We start from the raw sequence: 27,720 nt of genomic DNA on the forward strand, positions 1-27,720 counted from the left end.
TTCACATGCCACTTCTAATAATAAACTGTTCCACAATTAATACACTATTTTGTTCCACGTTATTTAAAAAAAATAATAACTGCTTCTTACAAAATGACACTATATTAATATTAAAAATAAAATAATTTTTTTTCAATTAATTATAAAAACATTTAATTATTTAATAATATTTAGAAAATAGAAAATGATTAAAATATTTAAAATAAAATAATAAAATAAAATATTAATAAAAATAAAATAAAATAAAATTTGTGTATAAAAAATATTTATAATAAGAAATCTCCTTTGTATAGGTATAAATTAATTAATAATTATTGTTATTATTATTGTTGTTAATAATAATGTTGGATTTAACATAAGATGGGAGAGGGAGGGTAGTGGAAGTTGGATGCGAGTGGGGAATGAGGAAAAGAATCTATAAAATAGAGGAGTTGGCGTATGGTGGGATGCAGAGGAGCAGAGCCAAACCCTCAACCGTCTCTCACTGCTCTGTCACTCCCTCATAGCCCGTAGCCGTCCGATGAAAGGGTAACAACGGTTAACTGAATCCGTTGCAGTTGTCCCAGGCGTCGCATCCTCATCATCACCCTGCTTCTCTTCCCTCTGATTCTCTTTTTTCCCAATTTCCTTTTTCTAATTTTCTAAATTCATTTTCTCTTTCCTAATTCCCTCAATTTTCTAAGCAAACAAAAATTAAAAGGCGAAGGACGTCATGGAACTGGCAATGAAGGTGGCGGAGGCCGTCCATGTGCTCAACCACGATACCCAATCCTGCAACCGCGTCGCAGCCAATCAGTGGCTCGTTCAGTTCCAGCAGACCCACGCCGCCTGGGACGTCGCCACTGCCATCCTCACCGCCGATCGCCACCTCCCCCTCGCCTCCAATTTCGAGGTCGAGTTCTTCGCAGCGCAGATTCTCAAACGCAAGGTCCTCTCTCCTCTCTCTGTCTCTCTCTCTCTCTCTCTAAAACCTGTTTCTCTCTTTCTCTCTCCAAAGCCTCCAATTTGTTTAATGTTTATGGATTTAGTAATTGAGGTTTCGCCTTTACTTAATTATTGCTATGTTGTGTGTTTATTGTGCATTATGAACTGGAGTGATTCACTTAGGTGATCGAAGAGATGATGAGGACATGTTAATATGCTAAGCATTCTTTCGTGTCGCAGTTGCAGTGTTATATTGAATCGATTTTCTTAACTTTAGTCGGTGTCGTAAAAATATGTGAGGCTTTATTTGTTCTCAGTGCTCTACAGTGCAGGTCAAACTTGGAGAAGGATTGAAGTTCGGGACTTTTTTTTTATCGTTGTTGTTTCTTGGCTTTCTTTACCCTTTTATGGTGTTTTGTTTTTAACTTCAAGCCTAGCTGTAGTTTTCTACTTAGTATTAAGTTCTTTTCTGTGAGTCATTGTGAGCAGTGCAGTGGTAACTTGCTGCCAATAACTAATGTCTGAAGGTTGATTTTGATTTCTTCCAGCTCTGGACATTTTTTTTAGTCTATGAAGAGCCAATTCCCGAGAGAAAAATAGAAATAAAAAGAGCTTCATGACTGATGCTTTAAGATTAGTTGGTGATGAATGTTACATGGTTCAAATTACAGATTCAAAATGAAGGTTATCTACTGCAATTAGGAGTTAAAGATGCTTTGTTAAATGCCCTTCTTCTTGCTGTCAAAAGATTCAGTACTGGTCCACCTCAGGTGCATTGTTTTTCCTTTCTGTTTTTTATAATGCTGATACTCTTTTCATGGAGGTGCTGTATAGACATTTTTAGCTGTCTTCTTGATGGTTCTTGTTAAGAATAATTTGATTTCAACTTGTTCTTTGTTATTATCATGACAGCTTTTGACACAGATCTGTCTTGCACTCTCTGCACTTGTACTTCAAGTTGCTGCATATGGAAACCCAATTGAACAGCTCTTTTACAGTCTACAGAATCTGCAAAGCCAAGATGATGGCAATATTGCTGTCCTTGAGATGCTCACTGTTCTGCCAGAGGAAGTTGTTGACAACCAGCGAATCGATTCTAAAATTAGTTCATTACACAAAAGCCACTATACCCAAGAGGTTTAGAAACTTTTGCTTCGATACATTCATATATATATGCCATGTTTTTCTGTGTGCATCCTCTCTTTTACTCTGACTTCTGCACTCTTTTATGTCTGTTTTACAGCTTCTCTCCCATACACCTATGGTTCTTGAGTTCTTGCTGCAGCAGTCTGAAATAAATTTTGATGGTTCTGTGCAACAACATGAAAGAAACAGGAAAATTCTACGCTGCTTATTGAGTTGGGTGCGCCATTATACTGATGACTCATTCGGTTTTTACATTTTTGCTAACTTTTATGTTGCACTGCTTTAAGCATGGTTATATCGACAAGACATCTTTTGCTTTGATTCTCCCCTCTTTTGTCTTATTTGAACTTAAATATTCATCTTTCCTGAGCTTCATAAAAAACTTTCTATTGTCTCGAGTTTATTCTAACATGGTCTTCATGTTTTCAGGTTAAAGCAGGTTGCTTCTCTGAGATATCTCCTGGAACATTGCCGGCACACCCTCTTCTAAATTTTGTGTTCAACTCATTGCAGGTATTCCAGTTCTCATATTGTTAAGATGATCATTCATGACTACGCAGAATAATTTGTATCGCATTCTGTGTAGGTTTCATTATCATTTGATCTAGCCATTGAAGTTCTTGTTGAACTTGTGACTAAACACGAGGTAAGATTGCCCAATTTGTTGGAACATCTTTCATACTCATTAGTATTATCTGTTTGGCTTAAGTTTACATGTCTGTAATTATTTTAAAGATGTCATTGTACTACTAGTCTTCTAAAATGTTCTTGATTTATTTTTTCATTCTCTTAGAATTTATAATATGTTCTAGACTTCAAGTTTTCTACTAGATTTGAGAGTTGTTAGGTTCTTAAAATGAGACACATAACTATACTGACTATCGTTTAGTTTAAAGCGATGCTCTCATACTATCTATATTCCAGGATGGATGTGTGATTGGCCTATAATAGTCAAATAGAATACTCAAACACCTGAATTGTTTCTTGTTTAGGATTTAGAGGTCCAACATAACAGTTAATTTGATGGTGTTATTTGCAGAGGTTTCTTATGCTAGGGCAGTTTAGCAAGCTATTATTGATCATTAAGGGTCAGTTATACAGTTTTTTGGGTGCTATGAATTGTATAATAGAAGTTGGGTTATGAAGCTTCTTACAGCAGATTTCTTCAAGACTCTTAGAAAGTGAGGTTTAAGCCTTATTCAACCTCAGAAAACCGACTTGTATGGTGAGGTTTGTATCCATCTATATACTATAATTCAACTATATTTCTAGTCAATGTGAGATCTTTAACAAAGATGAATTATTAAATGAGTGTAACGAGAACAAGTTTAGGAATGCTTTAAATTGAGGAAAACATGTTAGAAGGCAAAAATCCTTTATGAAAAAATATTTGAAAGTTCTTGACTTAAAATAACAACAAAATATAAGATAAATGTTCTAAATTCTAATTATGTGTTGGATGTTCTTGAACTGCCTTGTTCAGTTGCTATTGGGGTTGGTGGAAAATAGGTGATTAAATGTTTATAATATCTAGAGAATGATTATTGAGTGGAAAAGAAAAACAAAGGAATTTAGGGAAGCTGGGTTGCACTGACCAAAGATGAAGTAGAAGAAAAAAGAAAGGAAAAGAGGACTTGCAGTGGAACTAGAGGTGGCTGCAGCAGTGGTGGGACAGTGATAGAGTGCTTGGTCGGTCAGCAGTGCCACAGCACTGGAAGCAGAGGAGGTGTGGGTGGGTGGTGCTTAACACTGAGATAGGAGTGTGTTAGGCTTGTTTTCTAACGTAGTTGTTTGCGTTTGGGTCGATTTGTATGGCCCAACCCCTTGTTTTAAAAAGAAACATTTTAGGCTGACCAAATATGCATTAGCCTTAAAATAGAAATAGAAGAGAAAAAATTTAAGGTTTTAAGTGGTTCGGTCGGGTTGCATCATGCTGATATGAGGCTTCTTCTTCCTTAAGCATAGTGCCCCGCAGTCTAAAATTTCCGCCATGGCTACTCTGCTACTCTGCGACACCCAACATGGCTGCTATGAGCCGTCATGTGAAACCTGATTCGCCACTGCCATGTTGCGGTGGCAAGCAGAGAGTCTGCCACCAAATCTGCCATGGCACCACCATAGCCTTTTGTAGATAACACTGTATACCTTGTGATGCTTAGTTGCGTAAGCATGAGTGATGCAATATCAATATTATGGTCTAAAATTCAAAAGCTGGTGATTACCTATAAAATAATCAATGTAGTATACGTAGAGTTTAAAATTGGATTTGACTAATTATGGCACATAGTGACACATTTTAGAGGCTTGGTTTATATAAAATTACTATATAATTTATTTTCTTGAATTATCTTTTTGGGATTTTGGGTCATAGTCTCATTTTTGCTCCCTCTATCATTCCCTCTTTATGTGCCTGTCATAAATGGGAAACTAATGGAGTCCTACTTCTTTGCCTTTTCTTTCTTTATTGAGTTGAACTTAAAGGAAATCACATAACATATATAAGGGAGGCAGTTGGACTATAGACCCTTTTTATTTGTGTATTTAACTGTTATTTTAGCTTACAGCTGAAAACACAGTAGGAGCAAAAAACTTTACTTTGAGCAGCCAGTTGGTTTTTCTTTTACAAAGCTAATACCTCTGGTTGAGAGAGTTTCTTTTTTTCATCCTTTTCTGAATCACTCTTCCCATCCTCTCGTCACCTTTTAGTGTTGCTAGTTGTATATTCAAAATTATGTTCCCACTATGCTTTCTTTGTGGCATTGGTGATAAAGACTGACAGAAACAATGACTTTATTACTACTATTATTATTGCATGAGGCTAGAACTTGTCTGGATTTATTTGTGTAATTTTTTCTAGATAAATTTGGTTGAATTTGGACAATTTACTAAGTTAAACTAGTCTTCTTTTCTCATCTTGTATTGCCATGCATAGTGTTTCTATATGGGCGATGTATTGATTTTGATTTGGGTTTTCTTTAGGGAGTACCCCAAATTTTATTATGCAGGGTACAGTATCTGAAGGAAGTACTTCTTTTTCCAGCCCTTACTAGGGGAGACATGAAAGTAATTGGTGGCCTCGCGTGCTTGTTGTCAGAAATTGGGCAGGCTGTAAGTATGAGTTCTCTAGGATTTCCAAAATCCTTGCTGTGACATTTTTCTATGTGCTGTCTACTTGTCTGTTGGAATGGCTTTGTTAACAAACTCATACTAATGATGACTATCGTTTCTTTAATTTTACATGTTTGATATATAGGAGTAACTCAATCACATATGGTTACTAACTTATTATCATTCATTGAATTTTTCTTGTTATGTGCAAACCAAATAATTCATGTACCATTTACCTAGACAAGTTGTTAAATGTATGCTAGGCTCCATCTCTAATTGTTGAAGCAAGTGCAGAAGCTCTAGCCCTTACAGATGCCCTCTTGAGGTAATCTCAACAATCTGCTTAGAATTTTTACTTGCTTAAGGCATTTGCTCGTTTTTGGTTTTGAAGAGATCAAGGATTTTAGGGTTTATTACTTATGTCCTATTCAACAGAATCATTGTATTTGAACTCTTAGTGCAGTGTAGTTAGTGGATCTAAGATCATCTCTTTAAATATAACAATATACAGGATACAAATGTTTAGTAATAACTAAAACTAAGATTTAAAGTTTGGGATCTTGTATTAACATACTTGAAAAAATGCTCTCTTAGATGTTATAGTTTTTGCATATATCTAATCAGCTTGTTTGTATATTATTATAGATTTGGTTGATGTTGATATTAAACTGTTTGATATGCTAACAGCTGCGTGGCATTTCCAAGTGAAGATTGGGAGATTGCAGACTCAACACTGCAGTTTTGGTAATGCAATTTTAGTAAGGCTTTACAACTTATTTATTGGGAAAAGTATGTTAGGTAGGTATACTTGAGGTTTTCTTATGATGCACCCCCCTCAAGTTTGTAGAACACTCACTACCCTTGTGTATGGATTAGGTTACGCCTGATATCCCTTGAGAACATGTCCATTAATTGGAGTTGCTCACCTTGCCATGATCTCACCATTATACCCTCATATCCCTTTCTACACCATTTCTTTTCTCCTTCACTGTGATTCTCTATAAGTAAAATTGAGAAGACATAGAAAGGCTTAAGGAGCTTCTTTCTGAGTAGTTGAGAACTTTCACCAATGATATGGTGTTGTATATACAAGTATCAAAATGATCATGTTCCACTTGGTAGGTGCTGTTAGCAGTGGCTTTGTTTGCCCTGCAAAATTTGTAAATAAAAGTGCAGTCCTGTGCTTTAGTGATTGCAAAATCAAAGAAGCTACAAATGAGGATAAAACAGAAGATAAGCTTGAAGGAATTCAATCCCTAGTTTGGTTAATGGGTCTAATGATTTCCAGAACACTACCATATTTGGATGACTGGTGTGATGCATGTGGTTTATAGTTTGTCCAAATTTTCTTAGTCTAAAATGAACATTTTTTCTTTGATTGCTACTTAGTTCTTTTTGAGAAATCACTACCATGTGTCTACCTTTGTTGCGTTGTGTTGGAGATCCGACATTGACTAGAGAGATAAGAACATTTTATAGTATATAAGTGAGTGAAAACCTCACCTTATGAGCTACTTTTTAAAGGTTGAGTTAGGTTTAAAGTCCACTTCTTAAGATGGTATCAAAACCATATAGAGTCTATCTTAGCGAGAATTTGTTGGGCTTATCAAGCCACCTGCTATTGGACCGTTATCGGATCACTCATTATATAGTCCCACACACGAGTTGACATGTCTCGGCATGAGGGGTGTGTTGGAGATTCCACATTGACTAGAGATAAAGACATTTCATAGTATATAAGTGATGCAAACCTCACTTTATGAGTTGGTTTTGTAAGGTTGAGTTATGTTTAAAAGTCCACTTCTTAATACCTTGGATCCGTTGGCTGTTAATATCCATGCCTAAACAGTAAATTTTTTCTAGGTGGGAGATCCCTTGTGATTCAGACTCTCTGGCCACCACTATCTTTGTTTCTTTATTTTCACAAATACTGGTTTGAAACGGATCATATTTTGATGAATTTATACACGACCAACACTAGTTAGTTTAATGAAACATATTGACATGTGTCATTTTGAAAAAATACACCAGCTCATTTCCACTTAATTAGTTTGTACCATCCTGTCCCCTTTCTTTGAAGTCTCAATTAGGCTGCTCGTGAATGACCTGATTTGAAATCAATTGACTGTTCATTGTTTGGCTTGAAACAAGGGAGAACAAGTGAATGAGAAATGCAAAAAAGAGAGAAGAAAGGGATTGACTTACATTTTCTAAGTTGAGACATGAGGAAGAAGTTTGTGTGTTTTTAATTTGAGGACATGTTTCAGATTTGGTTTTCTATTCCAATTGATGCTGAATGCTGCATTCTATGGGGTAGGTTTGTGTCTGTTGTAAATTTGAGTTTGTGTTTGCAATATAAGAAAACCTCACAGGTATTAAGGGCAACTTCCCCTTGCTTATCTAGACTTATTTAGTTTAACATATTCTGATGAATTTATACACGGCCAACACTAGTTAGTTTAATGAATCATATTGACATGCGTCATATTTTGGTAAAATACACCAGCTCATTTACACTTAATTAGTTTGTACCATCCTGTCCCCTTTCTTCTTTGAAGTCTCAATTAGGCTGCTCGTGAATGACCTGATTTGAAATCAATTGACTGTTCATTGCTTGGCTTGAAACAAGGGAGAACAAGTGAATGAGGAATGCAAAAAAGAGAGAAGAAAGGGATTGACTTACATTTTCTAAGTTGAGACATGAGGAAGAAGTTTGTGTGTTTTTAATTTGAGGACATGTTTCAGATTTGGTTTTCTATTCCAATGGATGCTGAATGCTGCCTTCTATTGGGTAGGTTTGTGTCTGTTGTAAATTTGAGTTTGTGTGTGCAATATAAGAAAACCTCATAAGTATCAAGTGCAACTATCTTTGTGCTCTTTTTTTAACCTTGTGGCATAGTTTTTTGTATACATTTATCCTTCTAAGCATGTGAATATTTGTTTGTTCATGTTGCTAATTGATTACTAAGATATGATATAACATTTTTTTTTGGGAATGTGCATGTAAGAATATCTTGTATATTCAAGATGTGGTACCATGAATTAGAAGAGATCTTATTAACTAATTGTTGTAAATAGCAGATTGTTAGGATAAAAGATATTCTCAATATCTCCCTAGTATTTAGGAAAAAATATCTTTAGAATCTTCTTATTTATTGAACATATTTTTTTTTTTAAAGGTTTTGGTTATTACAAATAGAGATGAAGAAAATGTAATTAGTTTGATTGATATCAATAAAATAATTCTTTATTTTCTTACATAGTTCAAGTTGGTATCAAAGATGATTTGTCTATATGACTAACTTAGGTAAGTACAATATAAGAGTGGTCCCTATATCAAGAGTCTTCGGAGGTTTCAGGCAAGCATGTTCATCATGATGAAGGGCAGTACAAGGTAAGGATCACCATTGAGGTAATCATGGTTAGAAATGCTTCCGTTGGAAAGGGAGTGTACCAATGTGAGACTAAGACTCAGACTTGTAGTCCTAACAATCACTCACTCAAGTGTGACTCCCTTTCACATTGGGTACATATGAGAAAACTGAGCAACATTTAAGGAACAAGGCCCACAAATTCATTGCTTGAAGGTTTTGAGTTGAAAGTGGTATCAATCTCTTATATGATGGGTTTGGTTCATGTCTGTTAGGACACAAAATAAGGATAAGACTTGGAAGGTATATTATAAGAAAAATAAAAAATAAAGGGCGGTTAGTAGTGGTTAGTAGTAGTTAATAGCGGTTAGTGCGGTTAGTGGTCTTTAAATATTCTTGAATATCCATTCTGGATTACATTTATGCAAATTAGAATACATTTTGGAATGACCATTTCAGCAAATTAATAATAGACAGGCACTTGTTTCCGGAGTGATTTCTCCAGAATAAAAAAACTATATATTAGAATGGCCTATAAAGAAAAAGCAAAATACATTTTTGAATGTAAAGAATATGTACTGAATTTTAGAAAAGGTTATTCCAGAATATCCATGCTAGAATATAAATATGTACCTAATTGTGGAATATCAAAAAATACATTCTGCAATGTTCTAAACATGAGGTGCATCAATGGATTAGTTAATCCCAAAGCAGTTATATATTATTCCAGAACATATTTTCTGGAATAACAAAGTTGAAAAAAAATTACAAGAATGAAGAAAAGGATAATGTAGGGAAGAATCACTTCAGTTATGGTGTAGGAAGAAAATTATGGGTGCAGGAAGAAAGAGCTTGTGAAATGACATGTAAAATGGAGGGGATAAATCTGTTAAATACTAGACTAACATAACAAACAGGACAGGAGGCAGCAGGAGAGTGGGAAAGGAGACGGTATCATTAATAATATGAGAGGGATGAAGGATAGAAGGAAAGATAGGCAAACATTTGCGTAGTTTGTGGGTTTCTGTTGCTAACTCACCGCAAAGCAGAGAAGGTCTTCTTCTCTTGCAATTTCTTGAGCTGTTTTCTGTCTTTGAAGTTCCTGGACTATTTTATTGTAATCAGAGAATTATTTTCTGGATTTGCCTATTATTTCTATACCAAATTCCAGTACCTATCTGATTTACTACAAGTGTTTCTATTACGTTTTTGTAGATATACTTTCATTAAGCATAATGAGAATTTTGCAATGTTTAGGATTTATGTGACTGTTCTTAGTGATTATTTCTGCTAAAAACTAGTGGTATTATGTTATGTGCTGATATGCAGAGACTAGAAGCCTTTCTGTAGCCGTTAGCTTCTCAACGTAATTATTTTTTGTTCTGTCTTTGCTGACAACTTATCACGAGAACAACATATCTTGTCACAGGTCTACTCTTGCGAGCTATATACTTGGCATTGAAGATGGTGCAAAAAGTAGAAAACATATGGAAGACAGTTTTTCTCCTGTCTTCTCAGCATTACTTGATTCACTGTTATTGCGTTCTCAGGTTTATTCCTGGCTATTTGCTTGTTCAGTATGGGCATGGATACGTTGCTCTCTTTTCTGTTCTTGTTTTGTGGCTTGGGGGGGTAAGGGTGGACTCTATTTGCATTTCCCAGCGTGGGATTTTCTACTTAAAAAAATTATCTTTGTCTCTTTTTTTTTTCTTTTAATTAAGAGTGAATGAAATTTGCCTAACCATTGGTTGTGTTCTAATCTAAGTCTATATCTTATGAATGTTGGATATATTATTTGCCCTATTTAAAAGATCAATGTACCACTATGGAAAAAAGTCTTTACTACCTTGTTTGCGAGCATAACCTTTATTCAAGAGCATTAAAAATTGATATTGATCTCTTCTTTGTTCGCTTCCTTATATTGATTTCTTTTAGTAAATTGCATTTTCTTCCGTTCTGGGTGCTTAACAGGTGGATGATTGTACATACAATGATGAGGGAAGAGTAGTTGATTTGCCTGATGGGCTTATCCATTTCAGGATGAACCTAGTGGAACTTTTGGTGGATATATGTCACCTGTTAGGATCTGCTACGTTTATGCAAAAGGTGCTTTGCAAAGTATGATTTCTTTTTATTTGGACTTGGTTTTATGTCATAGACTTTTTTTGGTATCAATTTTCCGAATACCTGATTACAATTATAATCACTAATTTTGATTTTGTATGCTCCTATTGGATTATTATGAATGCATACTACTTATAATGATAGATACAAATCATACAAAATAAGATTTCATTCAAACTTTTGGTGTTTTTAAATTTGAAATTTAATATCATGAATGGATACTATTAATGGTGACAAATTAAAGTGAAGATTTCATTTTAAAGAGTTTCTTTGTCGTTGTGAATTGTGTGTTTAATCATACTTGTTAACCCTTTATTTATAGTCATTTAAAGTATGATATAGAGAAAGTTAGTAATGACTAATATTGGAGATATCCCTAACTATACTTATTTCCCTAATTGCTAAGACCAAATAATGTCTTTTACTCTTCCCCTCAAGTTGGAAGTTGGAGCGTATATGTCATGAGTCAAGCTTGTCACAAATGTGTTCAATATGAGGTCTTCAGGTATTTACTGAACATGTCTGCAAGTTGGTCATTACAGTTGACAATGTTAGTGATGATTTCTCCATAGAGCACTTTGTCTCATAAAATGAAAATAAATTTATGTGTTTGGTCCCCTCATGGAAGATTGGGCTTGATGCAATGTGAATGGTAGCTTCATTGTCACATTTTACTTGAGTATCTTGTCTATATCCAAATTTTAACTGATGGAGAAGTAGCTCAAGCCATGGATCTTGAATGCAACTTTTGCGATAGCTTGGTACTCAACTTCAACACTTAGCAATTGTATTTTGCTTCTTGCTCCTCCAAGAAATCAAGGTCCCACCAATTAGACGACAATACCTGAAGTAGATCTCCTATCTGATGATGATCCTACCCAATCTACATTAGATTGGCAAACAATTTTGGAATTGCCTTTATCTGCATATATTAAACTGTGACTTGGTGCATTCTTTATGTATTGAATGATGCATACCACAACATTGCAATTACTATTACACGAACCTTTAGAAATTGGTTAACCGTAGTATTTGTCTATATATAAATACTAAATACTAGAACTTAAAGAGAGTCTTGAACAAGCTCTCTAAAATATATTTTCTCTTCTATTTTTCTTAAGTTGGTATCAAAGTATGTTGATCCCGCTCTGCTTGTGCTTGTGCTGTCCAACAAAGAAAAAGTTGTCTAGCCAACTATCTGTCGCCTTCCATTGTCGTCCATCACACTTTTCTTTGGTGACAACCGAATCAGAAGTGTCCATCCAAGTGACTACCAACCCCGCCAGTCTTGTAGGTAGAAACTATCTCACGCTCCAACCACTTTGTCTCACCTCTCCAGTGTGTGTTGCCCACTTGTTGCCTTCATGTTGCAAGAGTGATGTCGTGCCACCACTGCTGGGTTTGTCGTCCTCTCAAAAGAAATATGTTACTTCATATCCTAAAAAAGACAGGTATGATTGATTGTAAACCAATCAGTTGTCTTATGGATCCAAATAAGAAAATAATGGCAAAATGGAGAGATGGAAATTCACTCTCATTCATTCTATCTGAAATCTCCAATGTCATTATAAATATGAGATCCTAAGAGGGAAATTAACTCTCAAATTCATTATGTATTCTTTTGTATTTTTCTCAAGTAGCTTAATGGAAAAAATTGTCTTTGGCAACATCTATGCAACTTTTGTTTCTTTGCCAAGGGTTTCGTGATCACTTGGAAAATGATGTTAGTGAGATCTTATTAGAAAACATTGCTCAATGCAAAAGTTAAGATTGTCAACACTGAGCTCTATTATGTGAATCTATGGTACCTATATATTGGGATCCCTTGAAAATTTCAAAACATGACAACCTTTTGGAGGAAGGCCCAAAGTATTTTTGCAAAGGACATTCATTGGTTCTATGATTCTTCCCACAAGCCGACATCTCTCAAACAGGGAAATCATGATAAAATATTTTTTATCACCATAAACACTATGGGGATAGTTGATGTTGCAATAACAGACGCTATTGAGATTGTAGATGTTATGGATGTAGACGCCGTAGAGTTAGACTCTATTGAGTTAGATGTTACAGAAGTAGACACTATGAAAGTAGACACAATGGGGTTAGACAGTCCATTTAAGTCAGCTTTTGCACCTACCTTAGTAGAAATAACACATATATTAGCAAAATCCTCCTTAGCTTGAACAATAATATGACCTTTAAGAGTGTCTTCAGTTTTGGTAAAAGCATGAACAAGATCAATAATAGCATTAGGTATCAACAAAATCATCAGCATTAGTCAAGTTGATCCATAATTGTTGTAATAACCTTCTGTGGAAGAAAGTCTTCCACCTTCAAGTGGCATAGAAGCTAAATGCATAACAAAATTAATTTCAGCACATTTAGCACGCACATTAGAATCACAAGTGCATCGTGTATTGGTTTCTGAAAGTTGTGTTAAATCAAAATCTAAGTCTATATCGTTTTCACACTATTTTCACTTGTTCTTCCTCCTCTTCTTGGAACTCATGCTCTCTTTCATCCTCTTCAGTTAATACAATCTCTTCAACCTTTTCATTGCACTAGATGACTTAACACTTACATTATTTAGAGAATCAACAAAATTATACATACAACTAGCCAATTGTTCAATGTGATTCCGAAATATAATTCGGCTAGCCTCCATATTTTGTTGGAATTTCAGGTTCGTTTCACTCATTTGCTTCACCATCTCTTCTAAAGTTGGCTCTTCAAAAGTAGGAACAGTTACCCCTATATCAGTTTGTACAAATTCTTCATTTGGTGGTATTGAATATTCCTTAAAATCCGGTTGAACATGCTGTTAAAAAATGTGACTGTAAGGGTTACTCATAATATTGCTCAAAATGTGGTACACGAGGCTGCAAGGTATGCTCAAAATATGGCTCACAATGCTCCAAAGGATGCTCATAAAACTGTGAAGGTTGCTGTAAATATGACTCAAAATGATTGTTGAAAATATGACTCACAATGCATCTCATAGTTGTATTGTTGATCATGATGAACTGAAAAATAATTCTCATAGGAAACTAATTGTTTACAGAAACTAAATCCATATCTAGTGCCAAACGAATGAAACAGAAAATTGAAATAATAGAAAATAGAAAACAAAAATAACTACTAGGCTTGACTAGACTGGACTAGGTGGTCTGCAGAGAGACTCAAGATAAATAGACGGTTTATGGATAAGACTATTTATGACAGACCATCTAATCAAGACCTTATGCTAAGACCATCTAGTGAACAAAAAAAAAAAATCTTAAGGAAAAAGAAAAGAAATAAGAAAAAAAATCAACATGGAATAATAACATGACGTCTCGACAACGGTGCCATTTTGATAAAACTCTCTAGTCGCATCAAGTTTTTCCAACAAAAACTAAGTTTTTCCTAATGTAATATAGAGGATAACCTAATACTCTATGAAACAATGTAATATAATCATTCATAGTATAAATATAAGGAAACCTAATAATGGCTATTAATATAGAGTATCCCTGCTATACATGTTTCCCTAAATCAAATCATATCTTTTACACTTTCAAACTTTTGGTGTGTTTGAAATAGAACTTTTATATAAGCTTGCTTAGTATGGGAAACTGATTCAAAAGGTGTTGTTAAATATCCTGATCTTTCCTACAAGAATATATTTGCATTTTTTTTTTATTTTGGATAAAAGAACACTATAGCAGGAAAGAAAATACAAAAGGGGAAGGTTTCCTTAGATTAAACAAACATGAAAAACAAAAGGCTGAAGTACCGGTAAATTAAAAATAGACTTGGATTGGAATGAGTAAAAATAAATATTAATTTTTGATGATTCAAAAGGTACAACAAAGATCACTGTTATACGGCATTGATCATAAAGCTATTCTATGATTATAGAACATCAAATTAGACCTGATTACTGCAGACAAGGAAGCCGTGGCCAATCAATCCTAATGAAGGAATGAATCTAATTAAATATATAGAAAAAGAAAAAATCCACTTGCTTCATATTTTACCCATGTTACAGCACTCTCCCTCAAGCTGGGTGATAGATTTCTATCATTCCTGACTTGCTAATTCATGGATATTCCTTCGTTTGCTTCTACTTTCCACCTTTTATTTGGGTGTCTGTCTAATATTAGAGCATAACTCGGCTGCTATTTTCTGACTCATCCATATTTTAATTTTTATGCTTCCAAGTTAGTACTTATTGGAGATCCCACATTAATTAGAGCTATGACCAAATTATAGAATATACTTTCTAAGAGTAGTGTTAAACTTTAATCATTGTCTGTGCACTTAGGTGGACAAATTTGCAAATTACTGGAGAGTTGTTCATCCAAGTTTTCAAATGGAAGATAATTTGTTACCTAGTTTCAGGCTATATTGTTGTTAATGTATCTCAAACAACTATTGGTCATGGTTATTATTATTCATGTCAATTTATTTAGTCATTAAACTCTCAATTCTCAATCTGAATATCTTTTTTATTTACAGTTCTTTATTGGTGGGTGGGCATCTCAGAATCTATCCATCCCCTGGAAGGAAGTGGAAAGCAAACTATTTGCTCTTAATGCTGTGCGTAGCACTTGCTGCATGCTTTTACCTGTGTTTCTTTATTGACCTGTTAATTATATCATTCAGACTCGTGATTTGGCATGAAACAATGTCATAAGGCATCAAATCTGGGTCTCATTGTTGACACTTTTCTTTACTGAAAAATAACGCTTTTGTGGTCATATATTGTTCTATACCCATGTTATTTAAGGCAACACTTCCTTTACTCCAGGTGGCTGATGTAATCATACAGGATGGCCAAAGTTATGATTTCTCTGTAGTTATGCAGTTGGTGACCATGTTGTCCATTAAACCTTCTGATGGCTTAAAGGGTTTCATTTGCATTGTGGGTTAATATGAACTCTTCCATTCTCTCGTTTTGCAGCATTTATTTTTAAGCAGTATTCTTCTCTTTTCATGTTCGTTCAAAGCTGTACTTCAATTTTTAGGTATACAGATCTCTGGCAGATGCTGTTGGTTCATATTCTAAGTGGATCTCTGCTTTTAAGGAAAATTTTAGATCCTTGCTGTGAGTACACCACAAAACTCCATTTTTCCATGGTATTCATAATTAATGGGTTAAGTTTTTTTGTGTCAAACTTGATAACTAATTGCTGATGGAAAATTTTCTGTATTCAGTATTCACATATTCATGTGCTACAAACCTTTCTACTTTCAGATTATTTCTTGCTGTTGGGATCTCAGAACCTCTATCCTCAAATGCTTGTGCATCTGCCTTGCGAAAAGTTTGTGAAGATGCTTCTGTAGTAATTTATGAGCCTTCAAATTTGGAAATTTTAATGTGGATAGGAGAGGTAGGTTACTCTGTACTTGCAGAGGGAGTAAATATCTGGATGATGATTTCATGTATTAAGTTCAATGATGCATATTTTGCGTGAGTTTCTGTCAATTTCTTTTTTCTCTACATTTTTTACATTGTGTTACCATCTATGTATAATATATGTGGCTAAAGATTCTCAGCATCTTGTTGTACATAGAAGTTAATGCATTTAGTTTTATACTATTTCTCTTACTTTCAAGATCTGTGTATAAAATCCTTTTCGTACATGGTTTATGATATCTTTCTCAAATACATTCTGAACTATGGATTCAACTTAGACATTCAAGTTATCTTGCTGCTGTAGGGTTTAGAGAAGTGGAATTTATCTTTGGAAGATGAGGAAGAAGTTATGCATGCAATAAGTCTGGTCCTTGGTTCTGTGTCCAATCGGGAACTAAAGAACAACTTATTGGCTAGATTGCTTTCATCTAGCTACGAAGCTATTGGCAAACTTGTGAGCCTTCTTTATCCCATCTTGTCTGCATTATTGATTTTATTGTGTGATACCTACTTTGGCCAGCACTATTGCTAATTGTTTTCCGAAAAACATAATTATAAAGAAATAACTTTATTTTTTGTTCCGCTCCTACTTTTGCTTTCGAAGACAACCATGAATTTATTGCTTCTCTTTAACTACAGATTATCTGTTTTTTCTATCACAGAAAACCAATTATACTTTGGCCATTAAGTTTGATAAAACAGAAGAAATTTAAAAAGTAGCCTTTTATTGATATCACAGTATTGGAGAGAAAATGTTCGTGTATTATAGATTGAATAGTACAAATTATGAAGATTGGACACGTCTCTTAAATGGTATGTCTGTGTTCGACATGTATCAGATATTGACATGTCTGCGACATCGACACGTAACAGTTTATAAAAAGGATAAAAGTAATTTTCTAAAAATTCAAACTTATTGTATAAGTTTCTATTATGATTATAATAAGAAACAAATCCTATATATAATTAGGAATATTTAGATTATATATGTATTATTGGGAATGTTTTTATTTAATCTCTTGTCATATCTTCATAATTTTGAATTTTTTTGAAGTTCTTAATTTGTCTTTAAATGAATTTAAACTGAAGTGTCTTTTTCAATGATGATGATCAAGAAAGTGATGAAATGCCTTAAATAAATTAGATTATATTCTCTTTTCACTTTTTGGATTTTAGATAGATGAATTAGATTAATTTTAGTTATATTTGACTAACATTGATCATATAAATCTTGATTGTTAATTTATATAGTTCCTAATGATATAATAGATAAATTCGTGTCCCCGTGTCCTATATTTTGGAAATTACACTTGTCGATCTGTCCGTGTCTGTATCCGTACTACATAGAGTACAAGTGATTGAACTAACCAAGTCGGGTACAGGTAACTGATATCACCCTACTATAGTTACTGGAAGAGTTTTTATTTGATACAAAGGAGTTATACACTTACACACCAAAGCCAAACAGGAGCATTATGATACTTTCTGCAGTTGAACATTTAAATTGTCCATATAATATGTAGATGTAAATAAAACAAGGATGTTAGTTAGTTAGCTAACTTTTGTTAATTGGGAGCTGTCTATAGATAAGGTAGGTTGTTTCTATTCTAGGGAGTGGAATGAAAACTGAATGTAAGATTGAAATGATAATTAAGTGCTGTGTAGTTTCTTTGACCTCCTGTTTGTCTCTTGTTCTCTCTATTCTATTCTTACCCTCTTTTGGCACGTCCTTCTGTTTCTTTGTCTTTCCCTACTAATTTTTTTATCACCATAGTATGTGTTCACAAGTTGAAGAAATTGCAGCTATTACAGTTCAGGGAAAGAAACTCTTATGATCTGCTGTAACTTCTTTTTCCATTATAAAATTTCTTGATGCATTTGTTTGAGAGGATTTTCAGTGTAATGTGATCTTTGAATTGGTGGATCTCATTCTGCATTTCAGGTTGATCCCGAGATCAGCCTGTCTCTTAAACAAAGCCCTGCTTCTTATACACAAGTTTTAAATGCTTCCTCCAGAGGGTTGCACAGGTATGCCGTTGAATAGTATGTTTGGAATTGTTAAAATCTTGAACAAGTTAAATTAATTTTACTAGATTACAGGTTATTCATGTTTTCTTACTCATGTTTTTGGAATAAAACTTTTATTTGGACTTGTAAGCAAGTGTCTGATGTGGAATTTGTATATCAAATCTTGTTTTATATCAGTCTTTATTCTTTTTAAATTTTTGACTATGTTGTTTATGTTGTATATCCCTCCTTAGCCCCCCTGTATTTTTTTTATTGTTTGGTCTACGTGATTAACTCAGTCCCTCAGCCTCTGGTTGTGCCATGATGGTTTTCAACCTGCCAATAGAAACACTTCCAATTCTATGTTTCCAAATAACTAGCTTCAGCAAAAGCAAAAGAAGAAACATTATTTTCATTGACATCTTTTGTCTAGAGACTATCAATATCTCAATGTTACAAGTCTTGCTTACGCTCCACATTTTGCTAACTGAAGAGATTTTTGCTTGTGAGATTGAGTTTCTTTAATTTTTTCCCCATAACTTCTAATACCTGTTCCTTTGTCGCTAGTATTGTGTCTTTGTATTTGACACTATAGAAATGTTGTGTTTGTTCCTTCTCTCATATATAATCTTTTTAATTCAGAATTGGAACTGTATTCAGTCATCTTTCGGTATCTGTGGCAATTGAACCTGCTGCAGATGACTCAATACTTTCACTGCTAAGGGTTTTCTGGCCCATCTTGGAGAAAATTTTTGGCTCTGAGCATATGGAGAATGGCAATTTATCTGTAGCAGCTTGCCGAGCTCTTTCACTAGCTGTTCAATCTTCAGGTTTACCTACTTTGACAGATATTTCGAAAGTTAATGATTTCCTCTTGTGATAATATATTTATTCTTTTTAATGTGCAGGTCAACATTTTGTGACATTACTGCCTAAGGTGATGGACTGGCTTTCGACAAATTTTGTTTTGTTCCAAAGTCATGAATGTTATATAAGAACTGGTACGGATTTTTTATGATATCTCTTTTTCCTTTAGTAACGTATTATGCACGGACCAATATACTTTGTCATTTTCTACTGGTTGAAGCTTTTGTTAAATCTTTGATGACTTTGGCAGAGTATTGGTACATGAGTAATTTGGGAAAATAATTTTTTATTTTATTTTAGCTGGTATTTACATTAAAGGTTTACATCTATGTGATTATCAATCAAGAAAGCATGGTTGGATGCTGTAAGCCTGTAACAATCTTATTTATTTGTGTCTGTTTCTGTTGGAGCCCAACAAGTTTATGGGCCCAAGGAGCCATTGGTCCAATGGGGCATGGGACACCTAAGGTATGGAAGGTGTATGTGTGCAAAAGAAAGAGGTTGTTAGATGTGGGAGAATATTTTTATTACTTAGTCTCGTGAGGCAGAGGGGGAGGGGATTCGGTTGGAGCTATGCTCTGGGCAATTGGAGGTTTCCTCCTTTTGAAGTTTCCTTTTAATGGCAAATAACACAATTCTCCAGTTCCTTAATATTTGCTGCTTCTCTTTTTACCACTATAATATCGTCTGTAACAGTTTCCATGTTCTGATAATGTTGTTGGGCACCTTCTGGGTTGTTGCAGTGAGCATTTACTAATATCCTTATGCAAACAATCTTTTCAGCCTCCATTGTCATCGAAGAATTTGGTCACCTAGAGGAGTATGGACCTTTATTTGTTACTTTGTTTGAAAGATTTACTCGTGCAGCTTCTGTAATGGCCCTAACTTCCTCCTACATATGTGATCAAGAACCTGATTTAGTGGAGGCCTACACCAATTTTGCATCAACATTTGTCCGATCCTGTAACAAGGTCTTCTTTATTCTGTTTACCCTTTTTTTTGTGGATGTAGGGTCCAGAGTCTTCAGTGAGGTTGAAGAAACTGCTTTAAATTGTTTTACTAATATTTAGGTTAGATTTAATTGCTGTTGTAAAAATGAACTCTGCATGTCCTTACATGGTAGGATGATGTATCACAGGATGCCCTATCAGCTTGTGCTTCACTTCTTGAAGTTTCTATCCAAAAGGCAGCTATATGTTGCACAGCCATGCACCGTGGTGCAGCACTTGCTGCAATGTCATATTTATCCTGTAAGAAAAGTTTATATTACATTTTTGTTCTCATCTTATTTCTTTTAAATGTAAAACCATTTGTAGAGGAAATGGTAGTAAATTGAAGTATAAAAATATAAGAAACTGAAGAATATCATAAACCATCTATGAAAATCGTGTAGCCAAACCAACTTCAGGAATAAATTGCAACATTTTAGTAAATTCTAGAACAGTGATGTTGATATTTATTTGACTTTATAGTTGCCTTCTGTTTGTTTATATGTAAATTTATTTTTGGCATGTTTTTTTTTTGTTTTGTTTTATGAAGCTTGGTGTAATATTGACTACATTTATTTTTTAGTGTATTTTTTACTCAATACTTTGTAGTTGATTGATTATGATTATCCTTTCTCTTCAGGTTTTTTAGATGTGGCCCTTGTCTCTTTGTTAGAATGTATGAATTCTATTACTGAGGGATCATTCAACATCACAGCCATTCACGTCATATCTCACAGTGGTGAGGGGCTTGTATCTAATGTGGTGTATGCTTTACTTGGTGTGTCTGCAATGTCTCGGGTAAATTTTTGGACTATCCTTGTATGTGAATTTCTTTCATATTCTCAGACGAAATAAATGGATGCTATGGCTATATGCGATGAAGTAGAAGCAAAAGAACATATGGTAAACTATGGAGAAATTGATGCTGCTAGGATGAAGTTTGGTTACTTTATTATCCTCTCATCATTTTGCAAAGAATCGAATCTTTGTTGCCTGCCAGGATTATTCTATTTTACATTTTCTGTGCAGGACCCTTAGTCAACTATTTCTTATAGTTCTTCTACGATTCACAAAAGCAGTAATAAGTCTAATCAAAGCAGTTTACATTTGAAAAATAGGTTTTCAGACCCCTATTAGTCGATTTAATCAGGTTTTTATCCTGCAGGTTCATCCCTTGAAAATTGAAAGTATAACTGACTTTTCCCTAGCCGTATTGGTGTTTTGGAATGTTCATAAATAATCTAAAAGTATCTAAATGTTTTCTTATATTATTTTCTCCTTTTTCCCTCTTCCTGGCTTCATTTGTTTGTTCCATCCCTAATTGTTCTTTTAGCCTAATTTATGAAGGCTCATAGTTTGGATTGATACATGGCTAAAAGAATTGTTTTTTACATATAGGTTCATAAGTGCGCTACAATTTTGCAACAATTAGCAGCAATTTGCACACTATCTGAAAGAACGAGATGGAAGGCTATACTTTGCTGGCAAACACTTCATGGCTGGCTGCAGTTTGCGGTCTCTCTCTCTTCCATTCCTTTATTTTGTGTGTTTAATTATCATGTCACCTTTAAGATTTGTTAATTTGTTCGTTTTGCCTTATTTAAAGAAACCAGCAGTTAAGGTTTGATTTTATTTTTAAGTTTCCTCTTTTCATGAGCCTTATATTATAAAACCTTAACTTGATCATTGATTTCTTTTTCTCCCTACATCATTTATAACATTTTAAATTTTGACTATGAATGGTTGGATTGGATGGAACATCTTGTCAATTTAAATTCTTGTTGGCTTCTTTTGATTGAGTTGAATTGGCTGTGAAATTCTCCGTGGCATATGGTCAAGATAGCCCTGTGCCTCATCCGAACTCTAGTTCATCAAACAAACTGTAATAGAGCCTAGTAATCTTAAATTACGAGTTTAAGCAAATTCTGCTTTTTAAATGTATAAGCTAAAAGGTAAGGATGAAGTTTGAATTTTGAAGAATGGGAGAATGGTCAAGCTCAATTAGTTAACATGTTGGACTATTGAACAATCTGTAGAACTATGTGGTTAAGTGTTGTTTTGGCATTAAAGATTAATGTGATTTGATGTGGGATTAATTAGACTAGTATATGGTACCAGTTATTGCTTAAGTGGTTTTGTTAGGTTACACATAGAGGAGTTAGTTAGAATTAGTGTTGCATAATTAGGAGAATTATGTTATAATTAAGTGCAGATTCCAGTTTATATTTATTAGGACAGATTTGTTAGTGATTTGATTTTATTTGATTTGTACAGCTTTAAACACTCATTATTTCTGGCTTTCATTGCCTATTATTTCTTTCTTTAATTAGGTTGTAAAACAGTCTATAAATAGAGACCGTAATCACATTTGTAAGAGATCTCAGAAATATATTTCATCTATTTCTTTCCACTTGGTATCAGAGCTCTGATCTAGGAGACTCTGCTTCCGCAATTTTTTTAGCCTTCATTGCTGTAATCATTTTCCTTGACAGCCGTCATTGCTGTAATCATTTTCCTTGACAGCCTTTATTGCTGCAATTATTTTTTTTTTTTTTTGGACAGCCTTCATTGCTGCAACTTTCTATTTTCCTTATCCTTTCTCCATTGACCACCACCACCACCTTGCACCATTGACCGTTACTGCCACCGCCATTGACCACCGCCGACCACCACCACCGACCACCATTGCCGTCGCTCGCCGGCCGCCGGAAAATTTTTCCGGCGGATTTTTTGTGTGTGCGTGAACAGGATCAAATTTTGCCAATCTGAAAAAAGTTGGTTTTGAACTCTCATGGACTCCCTTAGTAAGCCATCTAGCTATTGTTCCTTTACTATGAGTGGTAAGAGTTCTAGTTTTTTATCCTTTAATGCTTCTAGTACTGAAAATATCTGGATTATAGACTCTGGTGCTACTGACCATATGACACCTCATTCCTCTTTTTTTTTCATCCTACACTACTTTATCCGGTAAGCCATATATTACTGTTGCTAATGGTTCCACTACCCCCATTAATGGTCGTGGTAACATTCACCTTCAACCTTCATTTCCTTTAAAAAATGTGCTTCATGTTCCCAAACTATCCAATAACCTCTTGTCTATTCAAAAGATTACCCAAGATTTAAATTGTGCAGTGGTATTTTTCCCTTCCCATTGTGTTTTTCAGGATCTTGCCACGGGGAAGACTATTGGAATTGCTAAAGAGCAGGGCGGGTTATATTATTTACAGCATGAAGAAAGTAAAAAGGATGCTAGACTACAGGCACACACTTCTAATCTTCAGCAAGGTCGTGAATCTTGGTCATCCTCTCAGATATGGCTTCAACACAGACGTCTTGGTCATCCTCCATTTAGTACCCTAAAGTCCTTATTTCCTGTTTTATTTACAAAAGTGTCTGCTGAGTCATTTCATTGTGATGTTTGTCAGTTTGCTAAACACCATCGGACAACTTTTCCTCCCAATGGTAATAAAAGTTCTAAACCTTTTGATCTTATTCATTCAGATGTATGGGGACCTTCATCTATTCCTAATATCTCGGGTGCAAAATGGTTTGTTTCATTTATTGATGATTGTACTCGGGTTACTTGGATATTCCTCATGAAAGATAAGTCTGAAGTTTTTCACTTGTTTGTAAAGTTTTACAGAATGATTCAAACACAATTTGAAAGTCCAATTAAGAGATTGCGTTCTGATAATGGAAGAGAATATGTGAACCAAAACCTTTCCAAGTTCCTTGAGGAAAATGGAGTTGTTCATGAATTAACCTGTGTGGACACTCCTCAACAAAATGGGGTTGCTGAAAGGAAAAATCGTCATCTCCTTGAGGTTACTCGAGCTTTACTTTTCCAAACATCTGTTCCTAGATCTTACTGGGGGGAAGCAGTCCTGACTGCCACTTATTTGATTAATAGATTACCCTCTCGGGTTCTAGAGGGTGTTACTCCTATTCAGGTTATGACCACATTCTATCCTTCTATTCCCATGTTGAATAGTCTTCAGAATCGTGTCTTTGGTTGTCCTGCTTTTGTCCATGTTCATAGTCCTTATCGAGGTAAGTTAGATTCTCGTGCCATCAAATGTGTCTTCATAGGTTATGCCCCCAACAAAAAGGGATACAAATGTTATCATCCTCAAAGTCGTAAAGTGTATATTTCCAAAGATGTCACCTTCCATGAAACAGAGTCTTTCTTTCCTAGTTCTCAGCTTCAGGGGGAGAGTATTCAAGAAGCTGAGGACCTTGAGTTGCCACCTTTTCCTTTGTTGCAGGATTTCATTCTTAGGGAGGATGACAAAGACCCTGCACCAACATCATTACCAGAGAAGAATAATGAAGACAAATATTTTGGAAAACAATATCAGCGAAGGCAACAAGAACCCGTCCTGGTCGAACAGCAACTTCAATTGTCTGAACCGGAGGTAAGAACTCATACCAGTGAGACTCTTGAGGACACCTTAAATACTGCTTTTGAACCTAACCTAAATGATTTACCTATTGCCTTGAGAAAAGAAAAAAGATCTTGTGCCAAATATCCTATATCCCAATTTGTGTCTACAGAAAAACTTTCTATGCAGCACCAGAGTTTTCTTTCAGCTATTGATTCTATCAAAATCCCTTCATCGGTACAAGAAGCCTTAAAAGATGAGAACTGGATTCGAGCCATGAATGAAGAAATGAGCGCGTTAGAAAGGAATGAGACTTGGGAGATTGTAGAGAGACCAAAAGATAAGAAAGCAGTGGGTTGTAGGTGGATATACACAGTTAAGTATAAGTCTGATGGCACACTGGATCGGTATAAAGCAAGGTTGGTTGCAAAAGGGTACACTCAAACCTATGGGATCGATTATGAGGAGACTTTTGCTCCAGTGGCAAAAATGAATACCGTCAGGATTATTCTCTCCCTGGCAGCACACTTTGGTTGGGCAATGCATCAATTTGATGTTAAAAATGCCTTCTTGCATGGAAGCTTGGAGGAAGAAGTATACATGGAGATTCCACCTGGTTATGGTATTGTTAATGAAGGGAATAAGGCGTGCAGACTTAAGAAGGCCCTATATGGTCTTAAACAATCACCTCGTGCTTGGTTTGGAAGGTTTACTCAAGCTATGGTATCTTTGGGGTACCGACAAAGCCAAGGTGACCATACTCTGTTTATAAAACATTCTCAGAATGGTAAACTCACTCTACTTTTGGTCTATGTAGATGATATGATTATTACAGGCGATGATGAGATTGAAAAACAAAATTTGAGGGAGAGACTAGCTGCTCAATTTGAAATGAAGGATCTTGGGAAGCTGAAGTACTTCCTTGGGATAGAGGTTGCTTACTCGAGACAGGGCATCTTTATTTCTCAAAGGAAATACATCCTTGATCTTCTCAAAGAGATTGGTAAGTTGGGTTGTAAGCCCACTGGAGTGCCAATAGAGCAAAATCATAGGATTGGGAATGATGAGGAAAACCCAAAAGTGGAGAAGACACAATATCAAAGACTTGTGGGAAAACTCATTTATCTTTCACACACTAGGCCAGATATAGCCTATGCAGTTAGTGTGGTTAGTCAATTTATGCATGATCCAAGAGAAAGACACTTGCAGGCAGTAGATAAAATTATTCAGTACTTAAAAGCCTCTCCAGGAAAAGGATTGCTATTCAAAAAGGGGGAAAACTTATCCATGAAAGTATATACTGATGCTGACTATGCAGGATCGATTGTTGATAGGAGATCCACCACAGGCTACTGCATGTTCTTGGGGTGGAAATCTGGTGACATGGAGGAGCAAGAAGCAAAATGTAGTTGCAAGATCAAGTGCAGAGGCAGAATTTAGAGCCATGGCTCAAGGGGTGTGTGAACTCTTATGGATGAAGATCATACTTGATGACCTAAAAATAAAATATGAAGCTCCTATGGGTTTGGCATGTGATAATAAGTCCGCTATCAGTATTGCACACAATCTGGTTCAACATGATCGAACAAAGCACGTAGAGATAGACCGACACTTTATTAAAGAGAAGTTGGATGATGGTCTTATAGCCTCTGAGTACATCCCTTCAAGACTCCAATTGACAGATATGTTTACTAAGGGACTTCCCATAAAACAATTCGAAGATCTTACTTGCAAGTTGGGAATGATAGATATACATTCACCAACTTGAGGGGGAGTGTTGCATAATTAGGAGAATTATGTTATAATTAAGTGCAGATTCCAGTTTATATTTATTAGGACAGATTTGTTAGTGATTTGATTTTATTTGATTTGTACAGCTTTAAACACTCATTATTTCTGGCTTTCATTGCCTATTATTTCTTTCTTTAATTAGGTTGTAAAACAGTCTATAAATAGAGACTGTAATCACATTTGTAAGAGATCTCAGAAATATATTTCATCTATTTCTTTCCACTATTAGAATAGTCATGAGTTAGTTATTTGATTTGCTATTTAGATATAAATAAGAAAGAGGGAGAGGGGGAGGGGCAGTGTGTAATATTTTTGTAGATTGAGCTTCAGGTCTTTGTGAAGGGGAAGCCCTTGAAGGAGAGAGTGCTCTCTTATTTCTTGTTCTTTTCTTTCTATTCAATAAAAACCTTTCTTTTCTTCTCTTTATAATTCTTGGTTCCGAACAGGTTTAATGTGGTATAGACCAACCTGTTGCTGATATCTTCCAACCCTAACTTCGGTATTTTCCCTCGATATGTTGTCAACCTTGACCTAGAATATGAGCCAGCTTGAAAAATAGGATCTAAATGATATATTTGTCATACACATCCATACATTGTTTATTGTGAGGTTTAACATGCACTAGAATTCTGGGTTTACTAAATTTGCTTCCTGTGGGCTTAATATACAAAAGCCTAGCTAAAGCTGGGTTCCTTAAAATGAGGCAATAATTATAAAATAACTAGTAATGTATACACTGAAAAGAATCTATGGAATCTCGTCTAGCACGAGAAAAGTTTTGTTCTGGTGGAACGATATTTATCGACTTTTTATTTGTTAAATACATAAAGGAAAGGAAACTGGGGATCAACATGGTTTATAATTGATGAACAATGTGGGTTGGTTGGTGTGTACCTCCATTGTGGACTTTACTGTCTGTTTAGGGTTTAGGGTTGGTCTTTTTAGTTTGTGGCTCTAATTTCTTTTCAACAATTGTTCCCACCGTTCTCAGCATGATTGACAGTTTATGATTTCAGGTTCAGGCTCTTCCTGCTGAATACCTAAACCATGGAGAAGCGGAGGCAATAGTGCCACTTTGGTCCAAGGCACTTGCTCATGCAGCCTCTGATTATCTTGAGAGCAAGAACTCTGATGGATTAAAGAGCGATTTCGGGCATATGCAAGGGAAGGGTGGCAGAGTGCTGAAGCGGCTGGTTCGGGAATTTGCTGATGCTCACAGAAATATTCCAAATTTAACTTAAGCACTGGTTGATAATTTTTCTTTCGTATTTATCTGATGCGTTTCAGCATGCAGGCTCAAGAGTTGATGAGGCACCTTTGGTCTTCCCAAACGGTAAGGGTACCTGTATTATTTGTTGTAAATTGATGAGATATGTATAGATGCGCGTATGGTCAACTATGGTGCCCTACCATCTAAAGTGCCTTACCATTTTCCATTATTATTTATCTGTATTTTTGTCCACTGTACAGTATATGCCCACAATTTTGGCCCTAAAAAATCAGGTTAGGATAGATGCCCCCTTCTCAAATTGTACAGGATATCCATGAAGGATCATCCTCATATGGAATTGCAGATTTTGGAAGGAAAAAAAAATTATTGACATTTA

At 35.1% G+C, this 27,720-nt stretch overlaps 1 protein-coding gene across 8 annotated transcripts; it reads left to right on the forward strand.

Moving 5' to 3' along the window:
• The first annotated feature begins 361 nt into the window (after positions 1-361).
• LOC137813730 (ARM repeat superfamily protein) lies at positions 362-27,720 on the forward strand. Of its 8 annotated transcripts, none has more exons than XM_068616141.2 (24): positions 362-928; positions 1,596-1,694; positions 1,837-2,061; positions 2,168-2,287; positions 2,500-2,583; positions 2,657-2,716; positions 5,050-5,178; positions 5,442-5,503; positions 5,866-5,922; positions 9,979-10,099; positions 10,521-10,655; positions 15,177-15,257; positions 15,469-15,582; positions 15,686-15,765; positions 15,916-16,051; positions 16,382-16,531; positions 18,020-18,105; positions 18,727-18,914; positions 18,993-19,085; positions 19,735-19,922; positions 20,090-20,201; positions 20,581-20,738; positions 21,339-21,455; positions 27,130-27,720. In XM_068616141.2, exons 1-24 carry the CDS (start codon positions 713-715, stop codon positions 27,352-27,354), a joined length of 3,036 nt encoding a protein of 1,011 aa, XP_068472242.1. In that variant the 5' UTR covers positions 362-712; the 3' UTR covers positions 27,355-27,720. The 8 variants fall into 8 exon arrangements, 6 of the variants coding, with proteins under 6 accessions (XP_068472242.1, XP_068472241.1, XP_090157177.1 ...); XR_016520295.1 differs by having other exon boundaries at positions 369-928; positions 10,521-10,667; positions 15,686-15,797; XR_016520296.1 differs by having other exon boundaries at positions 369-928; positions 15,686-15,797.

This window comes from Phaseolus vulgaris, chromosome 1 (genome assembly GCF_051622355.1).
Source record: "Phaseolus vulgaris cultivar YP4 chromosome 1, ASM5162235v1, whole genome shotgun sequence".
Lineage (NCBI taxonomy): Eukaryota > Viridiplantae > Streptophyta > Magnoliopsida > Fabales > Fabaceae > Phaseolus > Phaseolus vulgaris.